The sequence below is a fragment of the Oryza brachyantha genome, chromosome 12 (genome assembly GCF_000231095.2).
Source record: "Oryza brachyantha chromosome 12, ObraRS2, whole genome shotgun sequence".
Classification (NCBI taxonomy): domain Eukaryota; kingdom Viridiplantae; phylum Streptophyta; class Magnoliopsida; order Poales; family Poaceae; genus Oryza; species Oryza brachyantha.
In genome coordinates this window covers 2816461-2832702 of record NC_023174.2, presented here as the reverse complement: position 1 = coordinate 2832702, position 16242 = coordinate 2816461, and the positions used below count along the sequence as shown (strand labels likewise).

The following is a 16242-nucleotide window of genomic DNA, read 5'->3' as shown; positions in this document are numbered from 1 at the left end:
TATTCATGTATGGTTTTACCAAGGACGATTCATCGAGCCGTGCCAAAATAAATAAAAATAAATACGTGTAAAAGCAAGAATTTAATATATTATACAAGACATTTATAGCTTTAAATAATTATGATTACTAAATTATACATTTCTCCTTACCAAATTAATACGACGCGTAGTTTACGCGGGGATGCCTCGTCCGTTATTGACCCGCTCACCCTATATGTCATCATCTACATCAATACGCCTACAAACCTAGATGATGTTGGGATAAGCACATCCATTGTGCGGAAAATTATACCTCCACGAATTTCACCCCTGTTTTCAACATCAATACTTACTACCTTTTAGTCATTTGCTCACCAATCAAAGGAAAGAAAACATGAATTTCTGAGGCAACAAAAGTGGAAAGTGAAAAGGAAAGGCAACACAAACATTAGCATAGGAGTGTGCCTCTCAATCCAGTTTCTTCTCTAGGGTTTATGGAATTGCATGGAAAATAAATTTGTGTGAAAATTGGCCACAATAATAATAACAATAAATAAATAAAAGAAAACAATAATAGGGCCAAAGGCAACCCAACCCCACTACCCTCTTCCCTGTCTGTCTCTCTCTCTCTCTCTCTGCGCCTCCGTTCCGCCTCCTCCCTGCCCAGCCCCACCGCGGCCCGGCCATCCCCGGCCACCACCGCGCCGTGCGTGCCCTGCACGTGCTCCTCCTCCCTCCGCCCCCATCTCCGGCGACCACGCGGCCCACGCGCGAAGGCGCGACCTTTTCCCACTGCGGTGCGGGCCGGCCTGGTGTGGTGGCGGCGGTTCTTGGTTTGTTTGCTGCACGGGAGGATGGACCATGGCGGCGGCGGGGGCGGTGGTGGGGGTGGGGGGGCGCCGTCGAGCAGTAATAGTGGTGGAGGGAGCGGGGGTGGCGCGGGAGGCGGTGGGCGTGGAGGTGGCGGCGCTGCGGAGCACCACCCGCACCACCCGTTCTATTACGCCGGGCCGGCTGCGGCCGCCGCCGCCGCGGCGGCGGCGCAGGCGCAGGCGCAGCAGCAGACGTTCATGGGCGCGCTCGCGATAACCCCGGTCGTTGCTGAGCAGCCGCAGGCGTCGTCGGGTGGCGCGGCGGCGGGCGCGGACAAGAAGGTGGTGGCGCCGACAACTCCGGCGGCCGGGACGGTGGCGAAGCGGCCGTCCAAGGACCGGCACACGAAGGTGGACGGGCGGGGGAGGAGGATACGGATGCCGGCGCTGTGCGCGGCGAGGGTGTTCCAGCTCACGCGGGAGCTGGGGCACAAGTCCGACGGCGAGACCATCGAGTGGCTGCTGCAGCAGGCGGAGCCGGCCATCATCGCGGCCACCGGGACGGGCACCATCCCTGCCAACTTCTCCTCCCTCAACATCTCCATCCGCTCCGGCGCCGGCGCCGCCTCCGCCTCCAACCCCAACCGCGCCTCCCCTTTCCCGGCGCTCGCTCTCCACCCCCACCACCACCAGGCGGCTGCCCAGCAGCACGACGTGTCGGCCATGCTCGGCTACCACCACCACCTCCTCCCGCCGCCGCAGCAGCAGGAGCCGTCGCCCCAAGACCCCAACTCCGGCGCCGGCGCCTTCATGCGGAAGCGCTACAGGGAGGACCTCTTCAAGGAGGACGACGACCGCCAAGATCCTAACGCGCCCAAGGCCCGCGAGCAGCAGCAGCAGCCGACGACGCCGCAGGCCGCCGCAATGTGGGCCGTCGCGCCCAACCCCGCGGCGCCCGGCGGCGCGTTCTGGATGCTGCCCGTTTCCGCCAGCTCCGCCGCCGCCGCGCGGCCGGCCGAGCAGCCCATGTGGTCCTTCTCCGGCACCGGCGGCTCCGGCACCGTGCAGGCGCCGCTGCAGTTCATGTCAACGCGGGTCAACTACCCCAGCACCGGCGCCGGCGCAGGCGCCGGAGGCATGTCGGACACCAACCTCGGCATGCTCGCCGCTCTCAATGCGTACAACCGCGGCGGCGCCGGAGACCAGCAGCAGCAGCAGCAACAACCAGAGATGGACCAACAGCGCGGCGGCGGAGGCGGCAACGACGACGACGGTGACGGCGACGACGACAGCGGCGACGAGGACAACGGCAACAACAACAACAACAGCTCGCAGTAAGCTCGCGACGACCACCTACACCTCTGAATTCGCCATGATCATTCACATCTTGGTAATGGAGCTAGTGGTCACCTAGGGTTTAGAACTTCTTTTGCTGTCTTGTTCATGGGATTGCCTGATGCCACCATTGGATTGGGCAAAGGAGGAAGCAAGAAATGGATCACTGGTGTCAAATTTGTGCAAGAAGCATACCAAAGCAAAGCTAATGCTGAGCAAGCCAAGATAAGCCAATCCAATCCAATGCAATGCAAGAACAAAACTTCTTGCTTGCTAAGTTCATTAGCCTAGCTTGTTGATTAAATTTTTTTGGGGGTATTGTTTTTTTTTCCTTTCTGTATTGTTTGTTTTTTTTTTTTTTGGATTGATCTATCAAGAACCATTTGTCTTGTTGAGATGGGTTTGATGATGATTAGTAGTGGGTCCAAATTAGGAGGGCCAAGAAAAAAGGAGTTTGAGAGAGAAGGGGAGGATTTGTACAGTTGATCATCTTGATTTATGCTGCTGCACTGTTAATTAATTCTAGTTTATTTTCCATTCATTTCTAGTGTATTTTTTTCTCCTAGTACTAGTGTATTTTTTTCTCTCACTATGCTTGTGTCTTGTGCTGCTCTACATGGCAATGATCTTGTGTTTATAACCTTGGGATCTGTCTTGTTAGGTCTCTGTTTAGCATTACTACCTGTATCTATGGCAGCAAAGATGAGCAGCATTTTTCATTCTTTTGCTGTGGTTGATGAAACAATATTTGTATGCATCTCCTTGGCTCTGGTAAATTGTTTTTCACCTGGGCTATTTTTATCCCAGCAAAAACATTTTTCGCCGAAAATATTATCAGAGGAGATATATACCTAACTTATAGCCTCTTTTGGAACAGGAATTTTGCAAGAAATATAAATTGGCATGGCCAGTCCTAACTCCCAAGTTAAGATCTTGAATTTGAGATAAATGGAGCATTGTGAATAATGTCTCCTATGTCCTAGGAGCTCTGTGAATAGATTTGGGATGAACTATGTTTAGGGCTTTTATGGGTTGGGTTGGCCAAATAGAAAAGATTCATTATGCTATTTCCACTCATGCATTGGAGAGAGAAAGGGTCTCTTTCACAAGCATTCACAACACTCCCAAAGTTTATCAGGGTTAGGTCATCACATATCTACATGAATCATGAATGACCAAAAACACACACAGACACAAATATATTAGTACCAAAAGAAATCAAATAAAGAAGTGGAATGGAAGAAAATTAAAAGGCAGGCAAATCTAATGAAGAGATCAGCAAAGCATGCCAGTGAAGATAATAATCCAGTGGTGATGCATGGTACACAAAATAAAATGTTTTTTTCAAAAAAAATGGACTGGAAAATTATATTACGTGAGGAGAGAGAGAGAGAGATCGCGTTTTCGTTGGTGATGGGATTAATTAACAGACGAAAGGCGTCGTTATCTGGAATGGGTGGTAACACAAGTTGGTTTATCCCTTTAATTATTGCCTGTCGCGTCAGCTTTCAGTTGCTGCTGCTGCTACTGATGCTCTGCTGCTGCGTGGATCTCGAGGCATAATCCAATGGCGCAGCCGGTCTGTTGGCCCAGATATTTGTTTGGTTTTGCTGTGTACTCCCTCCTTGAGATAAAAAAAACTTTATTTTTTGATTTTCATGTATACTGATTGATCATTCGTTTTATTTAAAACAAATTGTATAAAAATTTTTAAAAAATAGTTACGTGTAAAGTATTATTTATGTTTTATTATCTAATAACAATAAAAATTTTAATTTTAATTTTTAAAATAAGATGATGAGTAAAAAATTTATCTAAAAACTGAAAAATAAACTTATTTTAAAACAGAGAGAGTATTTTTTTCTTTGTTGTTATGGTGTTTAGGAGGAGTATTTTTCGTCTACACCATCGACAGCAACCAGCTGATTGCTTATCCCAGAATTGAGATCTCTTTCAGACACTGTGCACAGCAGTTTTTTTACATACACTGCACTAGTATCTTTGAAGCATTATTTTAGCGGAGTGAAATTTTATACACCATCGGTATGGATGTGTGTACTCTCTTCGGCCGCATTTGGTATTGGATGACAAGGTAACTTATTCTAGGCATGGCATGGAAAATATAGTATTAGATTAGTACATAATTAATTAATTATTAATTATTAAAAAATATAAAATAAATAATATGATTTTTTAAAATAACTTTTCTATAGAAAATTTTTGTAAAAATACAGAGAGATAAGGCACCAGTAGAGCTACCGAACGCAGCCTTCGTTCTCGAATGACTTGAGAGTGATGTTGCCAAGTTGCCATCTCACTTGACCATAAATTGCTTTTTGAATAATTAGTTCATGATGAAAAAGGAACATGTTATATGGTTACTTGTGATAACATATTCGATAAGATAACATAGTTTAATTATTTGTATTTTGCTTAAAGAAAGTGATCAAAGCATAAAACAAAATAGTGGCGGTGTCACTTATTCAAAGAACAGAGGACTGCTTAGGTACCTGTAAGTACAAAGTGCTATAACTAGATATGTTTCAAAATATAAGTATTTGTAGATTATTAAACAGATATTAAGATTGAGAAAAAACAGAATATGGTGTTTCTTAATAAACAAGGAATTGATGATGGGTTGAGAGAATACATGGGGTAAAATAAGAATGATTTTTAATGGTAGATAGTACTATGAATAATACCACAAAATTTATATTTTAATAAAATATTTAAATATTAGAATTGCTTATTTTTGTAGAATGGATGAAAGTGTGTGATTATCCGCAATACTACGCATCGACAGTGACCATGACAGACTACTTTGCGGTGTACGACTTTTCGGTTAAGGGGGTGTTTTAGATTGAGAAAATTTTTGAGAGAAATATCACGTTAAATGTTTGACCGAACGTTGGAAGGAGTTTTTGGACACGAATGAAAAAACGAATTTCACGGCTAGCCTGGAAACTGCGAGACGAATCTTTTGAGAATAATTAATTCATCATTAGCATATGTTGGTTACTGTAGCATTTATAGCTAATCATGGACTAATTAGGCTCAAAAGATTCGTCTCAACATTTCTTTCGTAACTGTGCAATTAGTTTTTTTTATTCATCTATGTTTAATGCTTTATTTAGATATCCAAAAATCCGATGTGATGTTTTTGGAAAAAAAAATTTAGAAACTAAACAAGGGCTAAGGGTGCGTCTAGATTTTAAAATTTTTTGAAACAAATGTCACGTCAGACGTTTGACAAGATATTGAAAATGGTTTTCGGATACAAATGAAAAAACAAATTACATATTCCGCCAAAAAGCTGCAAGATGAATCTTTTGAGCCTAATTTATCTTTTATTAGTACATGTTGGTTACTGTAGCACTTATGGCTCATCATGGCCTAATTAGGCTCAAAAGATTCGTCTCACGATTTCTTCCATAACTGTGCAATTAGTTTTTTGTTTCATCTATATTTAATGCTCTATTTATGCGTCTAAAGATTCGATGTGATGTTTTTAGAAAAACTTTTTGGGAACTAAACAGTGCCTAAGGCCACGTTAGTTCCCAAAAATTTTTAGGAGACATATCACATCGACGCGTATGGTTATTTTATTTGAAGTATTAAACATAGTCTAATTGTAAAACAAATTTAGATTCCGTCTAAAAACCACGAGACGAATCTTTTGAGTCTAATTAATCCATCATTAGCATATGTTGTTTATTGTAGCACTTATGGCTAATCATATATTGATTAGACTCAAAAAATTTGTCCCACAATTTTCCCCATAACCGTGTAATTAATTTTAATGTTCATATATATTAATATTTTATTTAGATATCTAAAAATTTGATGTGATGTTTTTAAACTAAACAACCTAAATGTAAAGCGGGTGCTGAACACATTACGAATTATGGATGATGAATGAAATAGTCTCTGGCCATTACATTATTTGAAGCTACAAATAATAAATAAATAAATAAATAAATAAATAAGTTGATGACTTGATTTTAAAAATAAATACCAACAAAAGGCTTATTTTTTCATTTTAGAATCGTTTAAAAGTTTAGGAAACAGTCCGCGATAATCCATACATTACAATCTATTGGCAACGTGTCCTACAAGTACAACATATTGATTTAAAAGACCAACAAAGTATTCATCCAGTGAGATGAGAAGAACAATCCAACATTTTGGCACCGCCAGAATACGGAAAGAACTGAAAAAAAAAGGAGAGAGATTTGAATCAAGGAGAGTGAAAACTGTGCATACTATATCATGAATGATGGTGCAATTTCGTCTCTTTTTCCTGTTGAAAAATATACGGCGGGGCGCGCATCTTGTGCGCGTGTGGAAATAATAATGAAACGGAAGTACTACGTCTGTCCCATAATAACCTCATTCTTCGTTTTTCCGTGTCCAACGTTTGACCATTCGTCTTATTTAAAAAATTTATTAAAAAATTTAAAGAAATTAGTCATGTATAAAGTATTATTCATATTTTATCATCTAGTAACAATAAAAATATTAATCGCAAAAAAATTTTAAATAAAACGAATAGTCAAACGTTGGACACGGAAAAATGAAAAATAAGGTTATTATGGGACGGAGGTAGTACTCTCTCTGTCAAAAAAAATCAATTCTCCGGTTTCCGTGTCCAACGTTTGACCATCTGTTTTATTGAAAAATTTTTAAAAAATTAGAAAAAAATTAGTCACACGTAAAGTAATATTTATGATTTATCATCTAATAAAAACAAAAATATCAATCGCAAAAAAATTTTAAATAAGACGAAGAGTTAAAAATTTTAGGTAAAAAATGAAAAATTGGTTTATTTTAGAAGAGAGTGAGTAAAATATAATGAACGGATGCTGCAGTCGTCTTATCATTGAAAAGCGATTCGATTCTGCGAGACCCACAAACACACAAAGAAAAACAGAAATCAACACGCAATGGCAATGCAAGGTGGATTTCCTGCGTGGCCCATTGGCTACTGCTGCTGCTGCTGCTGCAACACACTGTCACACTGCATGCAAAACGCAGCTCATATCCAGGGAGGTGTGCAGAGGAGAGGTGTGCTATTAATTTGTAGCTAGTTATGTGTGGGCTTTAAGATAAAATATGTGTATGACATATGAGATCATGTATTGATGTTTTGTAGATAACTGTTATATGAATTGGCTATTAGATTGACTATAGATGAATTGAAGCCAGTAGTTGGCTATACTATTAAACTTGCTCTTAGAGCAAGTACAATAACCAGCTATAAACATATTTTAACAAGAGAGAAGAGAGAAGGATAACGGGCTACTAATTTATAGCCAACTGCATTATGGACTTTAAGATATATTTGTGTATGACAAGTGAAACCGAATATTAGTTATATAGTCTATGCTATTATATGAATTAGTTACTAAGTTTGCTATAGACAAGTTAAAGCCAATAGTTGGCTACACTATTGAACTCACTCTTATCAATATACTCCCTCTGTCAAAAAAATCGATTCTTTGGTTTTCGTGTCTAGCGTTTGACCATCCGTTTTATTTTAAAAAAATTTTAAAAAATTTAAAACAAACTAGTCACACTTAAAATACTATTCATAATTTATTATCCAATAGAAACAAAAATATTAATCATATTTTTTTATTTTTTTCAAATAAGATAAAGAGTCAAACATTATACATAAAAAGTGAAATATTGATTTATCCAGAGACCGAGGAAGGGAGTACAGTAGTATCACTCATGACCGCCCCATTGGCTCCCTCGCCTTCTTCGTGCTGCCTGCTGGCTGCTGCTACATCCAAGATTTTCGATCCGTTCAGGTGGCCGGCCGGCAATCCGGTCTTTTCACCAAAATTTATATTTTTAATCTTAAATTTAAAATTAATTTTAAGCTTTATTTTTAGTATTTGCTTTTAGATATATATATATATATAATTTATAAATTAATGTTCGTTTACAAACATGTCTTTTGTATGTTTTTTTTCGTGAAACAGCGAAGAGATGGTCCTCATGACTCCAGCAGCCTACTCCCTACATGTTCGGATTCGTTTCCAAAAGTTAGGTTGTTTTCATGAGACCGATGGAGTAGGTGTTATTGTTTTTTTAAAAAAATTTCTAGGTCTTAGTTTTTAAACACGTAGAGATATAAAATTCTTGTCCTACAATTATTTTCTTTTGTTGGGTCACATGTCACAACTTATAAGCCTTGGCCAAAAGAAAATCTTAACCAAATATATTCTAGCATTTAATTCAATTCCGAGCATCACATATTCATGCCTGGTAAATTCTTGCAATAGTTTTTTTTTTTTGGATTTTGCAGCCATGCGGAGGAAAGTCTTGGATGTGACAAGATAAAGCCAACAGCAGGCACACAAGGGATAAACACAAATTACGGGTAAAATTTGTCATATCTATATTTTTCATGGTTTAAAAGTCAAATGTGAGTAATAGAGCCCCAAAATAAACTCTAAAACTAACTGCTGAAATTCAAAATTTTTATATTGGCTATACCTGAAAGGCAAACGATTAGGGTGTAAGTGGGTAAGCCCGTGAACCCGCTTATAAATCAATTAAGCGGGTAATCTGATAGACTACCCGCTTAATTGGCCTATAAACGGGTTGGCGGATCGGTCCACTTACACCCCTGCAAACGATATGAAAGCCCGGCATCTTTGTTTAAGCAAGAGCTCAAATTCTCCGATGAAAATATTAGCTACTTGGCGGCTTTAATTTGCTGGCAGAGCAACTATACAATTCAAACACTACCTTTCTTTCAAATTCATATTCTTGTAGCTGGCAAACTCCAGACCGATTTTGAACCATGGTTCCCTAATAGGGACGGCAACGAGTAAATACCTAAGACATCACAATATACACTATATACATATATACTTAAGACATCATACATTCATACGGTGGAAAATGTATAAATGGTTTAAATACCTAGAGTTTGTTTTATTGGGCTAGGCTAATCTGATATTGGGCCATAATATACATTTAAACTTGTATTTATTACCCATGGGTAAATGGGTATAAGGATCATAAGAACGTTTCATACCCACATACCTATCAGGTGAAGGTATTTATCTGATTACTTATCTATGAATAGTATATTTAGTTCATACTAGGACTCTAATAGAGTAAATACTCATCAGGTCTCGGGTCGCGGGTCCCCGCTGCCATCTCTGTTCCCCGACCGCAAGTTCCATCAAGTAAAACATTGTAATAACCCGGTAATAAACATCAGCCATTCAACTTATCAGTTCCTCCGATTATTCTCCTCCATGGATTCAACAAATGAGTCAACCTGTCTCAATCTTATGCTGTTGAGACAGTCCTTTTACTATGCACATATGCCCTACTTTGATCTCCATTTGAATTGTATATATGACACCAAACAAGTTTTCTTTTCAGTCTTTTGTCTTGATGTCAGATACTTGTTTGTCACGAGAGTAAAATCAAAAAGACCCCGTTTGAGCTGTTGTCTATTGGATGTCTAGTTTTGCTAGTGTAAGTAGAAAGTCTGAATTGGGAAAATTTTTGATAAGAAACCCTTCCTCGCCCAACCCTTATGGTTGCACAGCTTTAGGCCTTAGTTGGTAAAATAAAAATTTTTGGATGTCACATTAAATTTTTAACCGGATGTCGAAATGAGTTTTCGGACACGAATGAAAAAACAAATTTCACGGCTGGCCTGTAAACCGCGAGACGAATATTTTGAGCCTAATTAATCCATCATTAGCGCATGTGGGTTACTGTAGCACTTATGACTAATCACGTACTAATTAGGCTCAAAAGATCCGTCTTGTGGTTTACCACGTAATTGTGCAATTAGTTTTTCATTTTATCTATGTTTAATACTCTATTTAGGTATCTAAAATTCGATGTGATGTTTTTTGGTGAAAATTTTTGGGAACTAAACAACCCCTTATTCTGATGGGCGCCAAGAAAACCATGTATGTCAAAGCTCTCACAGGAGACTTTATGTATCACCCGAGTCTGATTTATTTTCACTGAAATCACACGAACGTAACCGCAATACAATTATAGTGTAATAATATACAACTACCATATAACTATAAATGTAACTCGTATATGACTAGCATGTAAAACTCAGGTACCAAAAAACATGGCCCAGTGCTAGTCACGTTACAGTTACATGCTAGTTACATTGTAATGATACGCTAGTTACATTATAATTGTATTGTAGCTATATTTATGTAATTTTAGTAAAAAAGAAACAACACAAGACATTCTTAGCAAATCCGGGATCTCACTGCTATAATAATAAGCTATAAAAATTAACGAACTGATAAACAATAGTTTATGAATGATATATAAATATATATTATTAACAGTTTAAAAGCTAAAGTTGGAAATAGAGTTTAATAAGGCCATATAACTAATTTTAAGTTTGAAAATTTAAATTTTGACAATGGTTAATAATCTAAAGAAAGCCCTCAATTAGCTTTGTTTTGTTGGAGCTTAAACTTATAATGACTTCACAGCACTTCTAGTGATTATGTGGCACGAGTCACGTATATATACACTAATGATACACGAATACACAATATGATAATGCGTGAAGTCATCTTTTGGTTTTGGTTTCGGGTTTAGGTTATAACCAAAATTTAATTTTTTAACTTTAAATTTGGAGTTAATTTTTGATATTTTTTCACCGAAGTTTATTTTCTAGATTTGACTTTTGGATTATATGAACACGTATATAAAAGTTTTATTCGTAAATTATACTGTTTGACTTTTTTTCAATTTTTTTCTAAATACCCTAAAAATAATCCTGCATGTCTGCATTGGATTACGTACACGTCAGCAGTCCTGGGGTACCAAATAAAAAGCAGCTGAAAACTACTCTATCCAGTGGCAGCTACACACCATTTGTTTTGACATCTGGCTGTCCTAAAACAAAGGAAAATCAGCACCAATAACACGTCACAAAACAGTGTCAGACAGCGACGACCCAATTGACACGACGACAATACGGAGGCACAACGGATAAGATCTGTAACGCGTGTCTTCCACGCCGACGTGGACCGGGGTACTGATGTCTATGGATGCCTACGTCACATGTGTTCACGTGGATAACTGCTTCTGCTCTTCTTTTCTCACTGCAGTTTTTTCAACTAAATAAAGGGGTTGTTCGGGAAAGTTTCTTCTAACTGCAGCGTTTTTCAAAAGTTACTTTTGCCAGAAGCTATCCTAAACGATCCACTGCTTCTGAGAATCTGTAGTTACATATTCTAGAAAATAAACTAAAAATTTAGAAGCTAGAGAAGCTGGGTTTAAGAGCTTTTCCAGATTCTTAGAAGCTAGCTATCAAGCAGCTGCTTTTTAGAATCTAAAGCTTTCCAAACAAACCCAAAATAGCCTTGAATGTTGATGGTAAGTATTCCAGCAAGTGTTTTTGATTAATAGTTTGTTATTTTGCTCCAATTAAAGAGAGATTTTCGATGAAAAAAAAAAGATGAGAATGTCACTAGGACCGGACCACAAGCTTCTAGTGTGATGGCAGATTTGAGTGTTGGATAATATATAATCCTAATTTTGAAAAAGTATTAAAAAATCTAGAATAAAATTGATAATTTGGAAAAAGTTTGAAAATCTAAATATTTTAAGGTTTTCAAAAAGCTATAAAATATATTTGTGGCTACCGTTCTAGGGTTTTAACCCTGACTTGGGGAGGAGTCTAGTTCAATTACATTAACCTAATTAACAGTATTCCTAATAGCTCATTCAAATTTGGTTATTCATATTGTCAATGTAATATCCATATTACATTATCCATAAATATTTTATTAATATTTTATAATAGTGCAATCTTCTCTTATGATTGGATTTTGAGATATGAAGAGAGCAGAGAGAACATCCATATTTAGAGTTTTTCTTTAATCCTCTATCTTTAGAGAATGAGAATGAGGTTGAGTTTCTGCTCGAGCAATATTTTCCCCTTCACGTGCTTAATTTTTAGAATAGAGGATTAGACAATGCGATAAAGTACCTACTAAAGATGCTCTAATATATGCTATTCCAATAGGCAAGTTCATTATTTCAGCATGGTTGCACCCTTCAATTTTTTAAAAAAAAAATAGTTGTGATGTCCATCTTGTAGCCCATACATATTTTGGAATGTCTGTGAACAAATTACATAAACTTTTAAAAAAAAATTTACCTAGTCTGAGAGTACTATTTATCATCCTAAAGACACGAGGAAAAGTGAGTCAGCAAAAATGAAAGATAATTAACCAAACAAAAAATAACACGTGAAACCATGGAATTAAGCCTTACAATACTTTACGATCGTCGATTGGTGACATGACATCTGTCGACAAAATCCCGCAAAAACCTCCTTGAAACGCACGAATTTTACGGATTTTTATAGAGAAATGAATTTAATTTGTCAAAAACATCAATTCTAATAGGCCCGAAATCCAACATTTTTTTCTTTCAGAAGCCGTCCTTGAATTGAAATCCACCCTCCGCTCCCAAAACACGCGATCCCCAATCCATCTGCCGCAGCGCAGCCCTTCTCCGACGAATCCTCCGCCGCCGCCGCCGCCGCCTCAAGGTACGGCGTGCCATCCCCATCCTCGATCCGCTCGGTTCTTCTGCTTCCTCCCTGTTCGTCCCCCCGTGATGCGTGATCCGATGGATGGCTGGGTTGGTTGGTTCGGAACGGGACGGGAGGGGACGGGAGGGCGATCTGTTCGTTCGTCGTGCTCGATCTGCCGCGAAGTGGGTTTTCTCCCTTCCTCTGAGATCTACGGGCGGTGATCTATCTGTTCTTCGTGCTCCGATTTGTTCGGTTTTTTTTTCTAAACTTGAATTCCCGATCTGCGCTGTCGCCGCGACGATTCACCTGTTCATCCTGTGTCTCTGTGATCTGTTGCATCGGTGCTAGGAGTGAAGCATTACATTTGATAGTTTCATCCAACGCGCTGTTGAGAATTGCCATTCCCAGTCGATTCAATTAGAAGATTCACTCGATCTATTAGTTTGTTAAATTCTTTTTAAGGCGATTTTACATAGGATGGTTAGCTGTAAATAACAATTCTGAATTTCTCGTTGAACTTGTTGAATTTTACATAGGGTGATTGATCATTGAACCCCGCGAATTGAGCCTCGTAGTGCGAATGATTTCAGTGCTGTAGTTTCTAATGCTTCAAGCGCTCATTTCCCTTGTAGAGAGCTAGAACGAGATGGCGGCCAATGGCGACGGCCCTGCCAGAGGGAGTGCAGCGGCTGCCGCGAGCTTGCGCAGGCGGAGAACCACCGGCGGTGCTGCGGCCAGAGGCGGCGGCGCCAGCACAATGCTTCAGTTCTACACCGAGGAGGCCGCGGGCTGCAAGATGTCCCCCAATGCTGTTCTGATCATGAGCATTGGGTTTTTCGCCGTCGTCGCCCTCCTGCATGTTTTCGGCAAGCTGTACCGGACCTCCTCCAACTAGGTTCGTGACAATCAGAATTCAATCAACAGAACTGAGGATGAAGTTGTAGGATGGCTTGATTGCGTAGAAAATGGCTATTTCTGAATCTTTTTTGCTATCATCATAGAATGTCACAATACCTTACCCATGGATGTTTATGGTTGAATTCTTAAAAATAGTTGTTGATCATTGCTTTGTTGTCTCAGTTGTTTCTTGCAAATGTTAGTTTCTGTAATGAAGCTGTCCTGGACTCCTGATTACCTGACATCAGTTTTGTGTCTCCTTGCAATTGTATTGTCAATTATTCTGTGTGTTACTTTTTATGCTGCTCAGGATATAAGTTACAGCAGGAGATTGGCTGCCTAGTCATATGCATTTAAACAGAAATACTCCTGAAGTGATTCAGGCATCGAGAGCAAAGAAACACTGTTACTTATACTGGTATGAAATCTGGCAGAAAATTGGGTCTTGATGTGTTTTTATGAAAAATCTCCTGTTCATAACATACCTGGAAATATTCGTCGCCAATAAAGCTGGCAAGCTGCAAAGAAAAAATAACTCTTGACTCGTGTGAGTCATCTATAGTTTGGTAATTAGAAGCGCCCTGTATGTCACCAATTTAGTATTTGCGAAATCTCTCTCCAAGGCTATTGTTAATTAGTAGCAGTACAGAGAAGGACATGAAACAAAATGAAAATCTACTGCAGTACTTGTCAAAGGTTTGTCAGTGTCCGTCAGCAAATCGATTGAGCTCGTGAGGGTGGAAGACGATGTTGATCATGTACTGCATGATTGTGAATCATCTAGCTAGCTACCTGGATTTGATATCTGGAATTGATCATTATGATAGTACATCGCTAGGGCTGCCAGATGCATGTGTTCTCAGGTTATGGTCCTTTCAGAAAGAGAATTGTATCTATCACCAGATGATAAGTAAGAGGGGTTTATGAAGATTAGGCATTTCAGTATTTCACCACCTTTACATAGATTTCAGCGGCAGTGGTGTTCCATGGTAATTACACCCTATCATGTTCCTATGGCAACCATCATCTTTCAACAGAAAGGTTTAGAATTTTTTTTCTTTCAAATAATGTAATTATGCAAAGTCTATGTTTACCATCGCAACCGTGATAAATAATCAGGTATTGCTCAGCAAAGGGTTTCTGCCCAGTGCTACAAATCTGACAAGAATCTGTAATTGTACCAAGATGCTTTTTCCAGCCTTCAAAATACATGTTTCTAACCTCCAGGAATCACAGGCTGTGGAGAAAATTAAACTAGTCAAATCACCCTTGAAATTCTTAGTCTTAAACAATTTTTGGCCATAATCCTTGTTCACATTCTAATTTCCACCAATCCTTGGCTCCTTGCAAAGCATTGAATTGAAATTATAAAGGAATTGACACCTAGATCTTCATGCTTGGTGCTTGCAAACCTTCTCCCATTTCACAGATAAAATGTGGTATTCTCTTGTGGGATCACCACCCTCACGAAGAAAACCTTTCTTGCCTACTCAATTAAAGATTTAAGCAAATAATTTGTGACTTAAAATTTCCAACAAGAAACTTTCAATCGCACACCCAACTTTAAATTTAAGGTTGAAAATTCAAATTTTGTCATATAGGCATAAGCAGAAATGAAAAGATTGGGACAAGTGTCATCAAGGTACGTCTACAAAAGAGGCCACGGGCACCATAACATCTAGCTTAATTAGTTCAAAGTTGTACTTGCAGTCAGTGTAGCAAACATAGAGACAGAACCTTAGTACTTAAAAGTGTCATCATGAAGGTAGTTAACCATGGATCACACGAGACATTTTTAGCATTTTTTACTATAAAGGTGAGGTGAATGCCACATCTAATTTTATCTGTAAGCAACTTATTAATTAAAAGGTGACACATATTACGTCTAATACACTAATTTCAATTATTGATTAGTCAATATACTCTTTTTCTCTTTTTTTTACTTGAAGATTGATTAGTCAATACACTCTTTTTCATTTTCTTTTTCTTCGAGATCGCACGAAGACTACCGGACTATGATAGGTAGCATATTTTCTCTCTCATCTTTTCTCGACCCTATCTTATTATTTAATCTTACATAGCATCTTAGACCAGACAATCGATGCCAGGCAATCATGATTGACATCTCTCCTCCATATCACTAATATCATTCATTACCATAAATATTAGATAATTAAAATTAGTTGTTTTAGTTTTTTTTCTTCTCATTGCAATGCACGGGTACTTCGCTAGTCCGACATAACATTTGCATCGAAGCTCTTCTTCCTCCCCATCATTTTTTGACAACTCAGATCATTTCGAAATCCTCCTCTGCCCCACCTTTCCTCGCCTCTAAAGCCTTATTTGGATAGTCCTCAAGAGGAAGGGATCAGAGAGTGAGAGTATTGATGAGTAATAATTCTACACCATTAATAGGTTTAGAATAAATCTCCTCTAAAAGCCCCTTCAGTCAAGAGAGGATTGAGAAGTAATAACTCTACGTACAAATAGGTAGATTACTTTGGTCATCTTTAGGGTGTTTAGAAGAAAAAGACAAACGGCATATTTAGAAACAGAAAATAATTTACGAATAAAACTATTATATATGTGTTCATAGCATCTAAAAGTCAAAACTAAAAAATAAAGTTCGATGAAAAGCCCTTAAAATCAACTTTAATT

The 16242-nt window shown here is 38.9% G+C and overlaps 1 protein-coding gene across 1 annotated transcript; it reads left to right on the top strand.

Annotated features, from left to right (window-relative positions):
• Nucleotides 1–610: 610 nt before the first annotated feature.
• On the top strand, nucleotides 611–2663 carry LOC107305422 (transcription factor PCF3-like). The gene has a single exon (XM_040529487.1). It carries the CDS (start codon nucleotides 834–836, stop codon nucleotides 2127–2129), a length of 1296 nt encoding a protein of 431 aa, XP_040385421.1. The 5' UTR covers nucleotides 611–833; the 3' UTR covers nucleotides 2130–2663.
• The last annotated feature ends 13579 nt before the right edge of the window (nucleotides 2664–16242 follow it).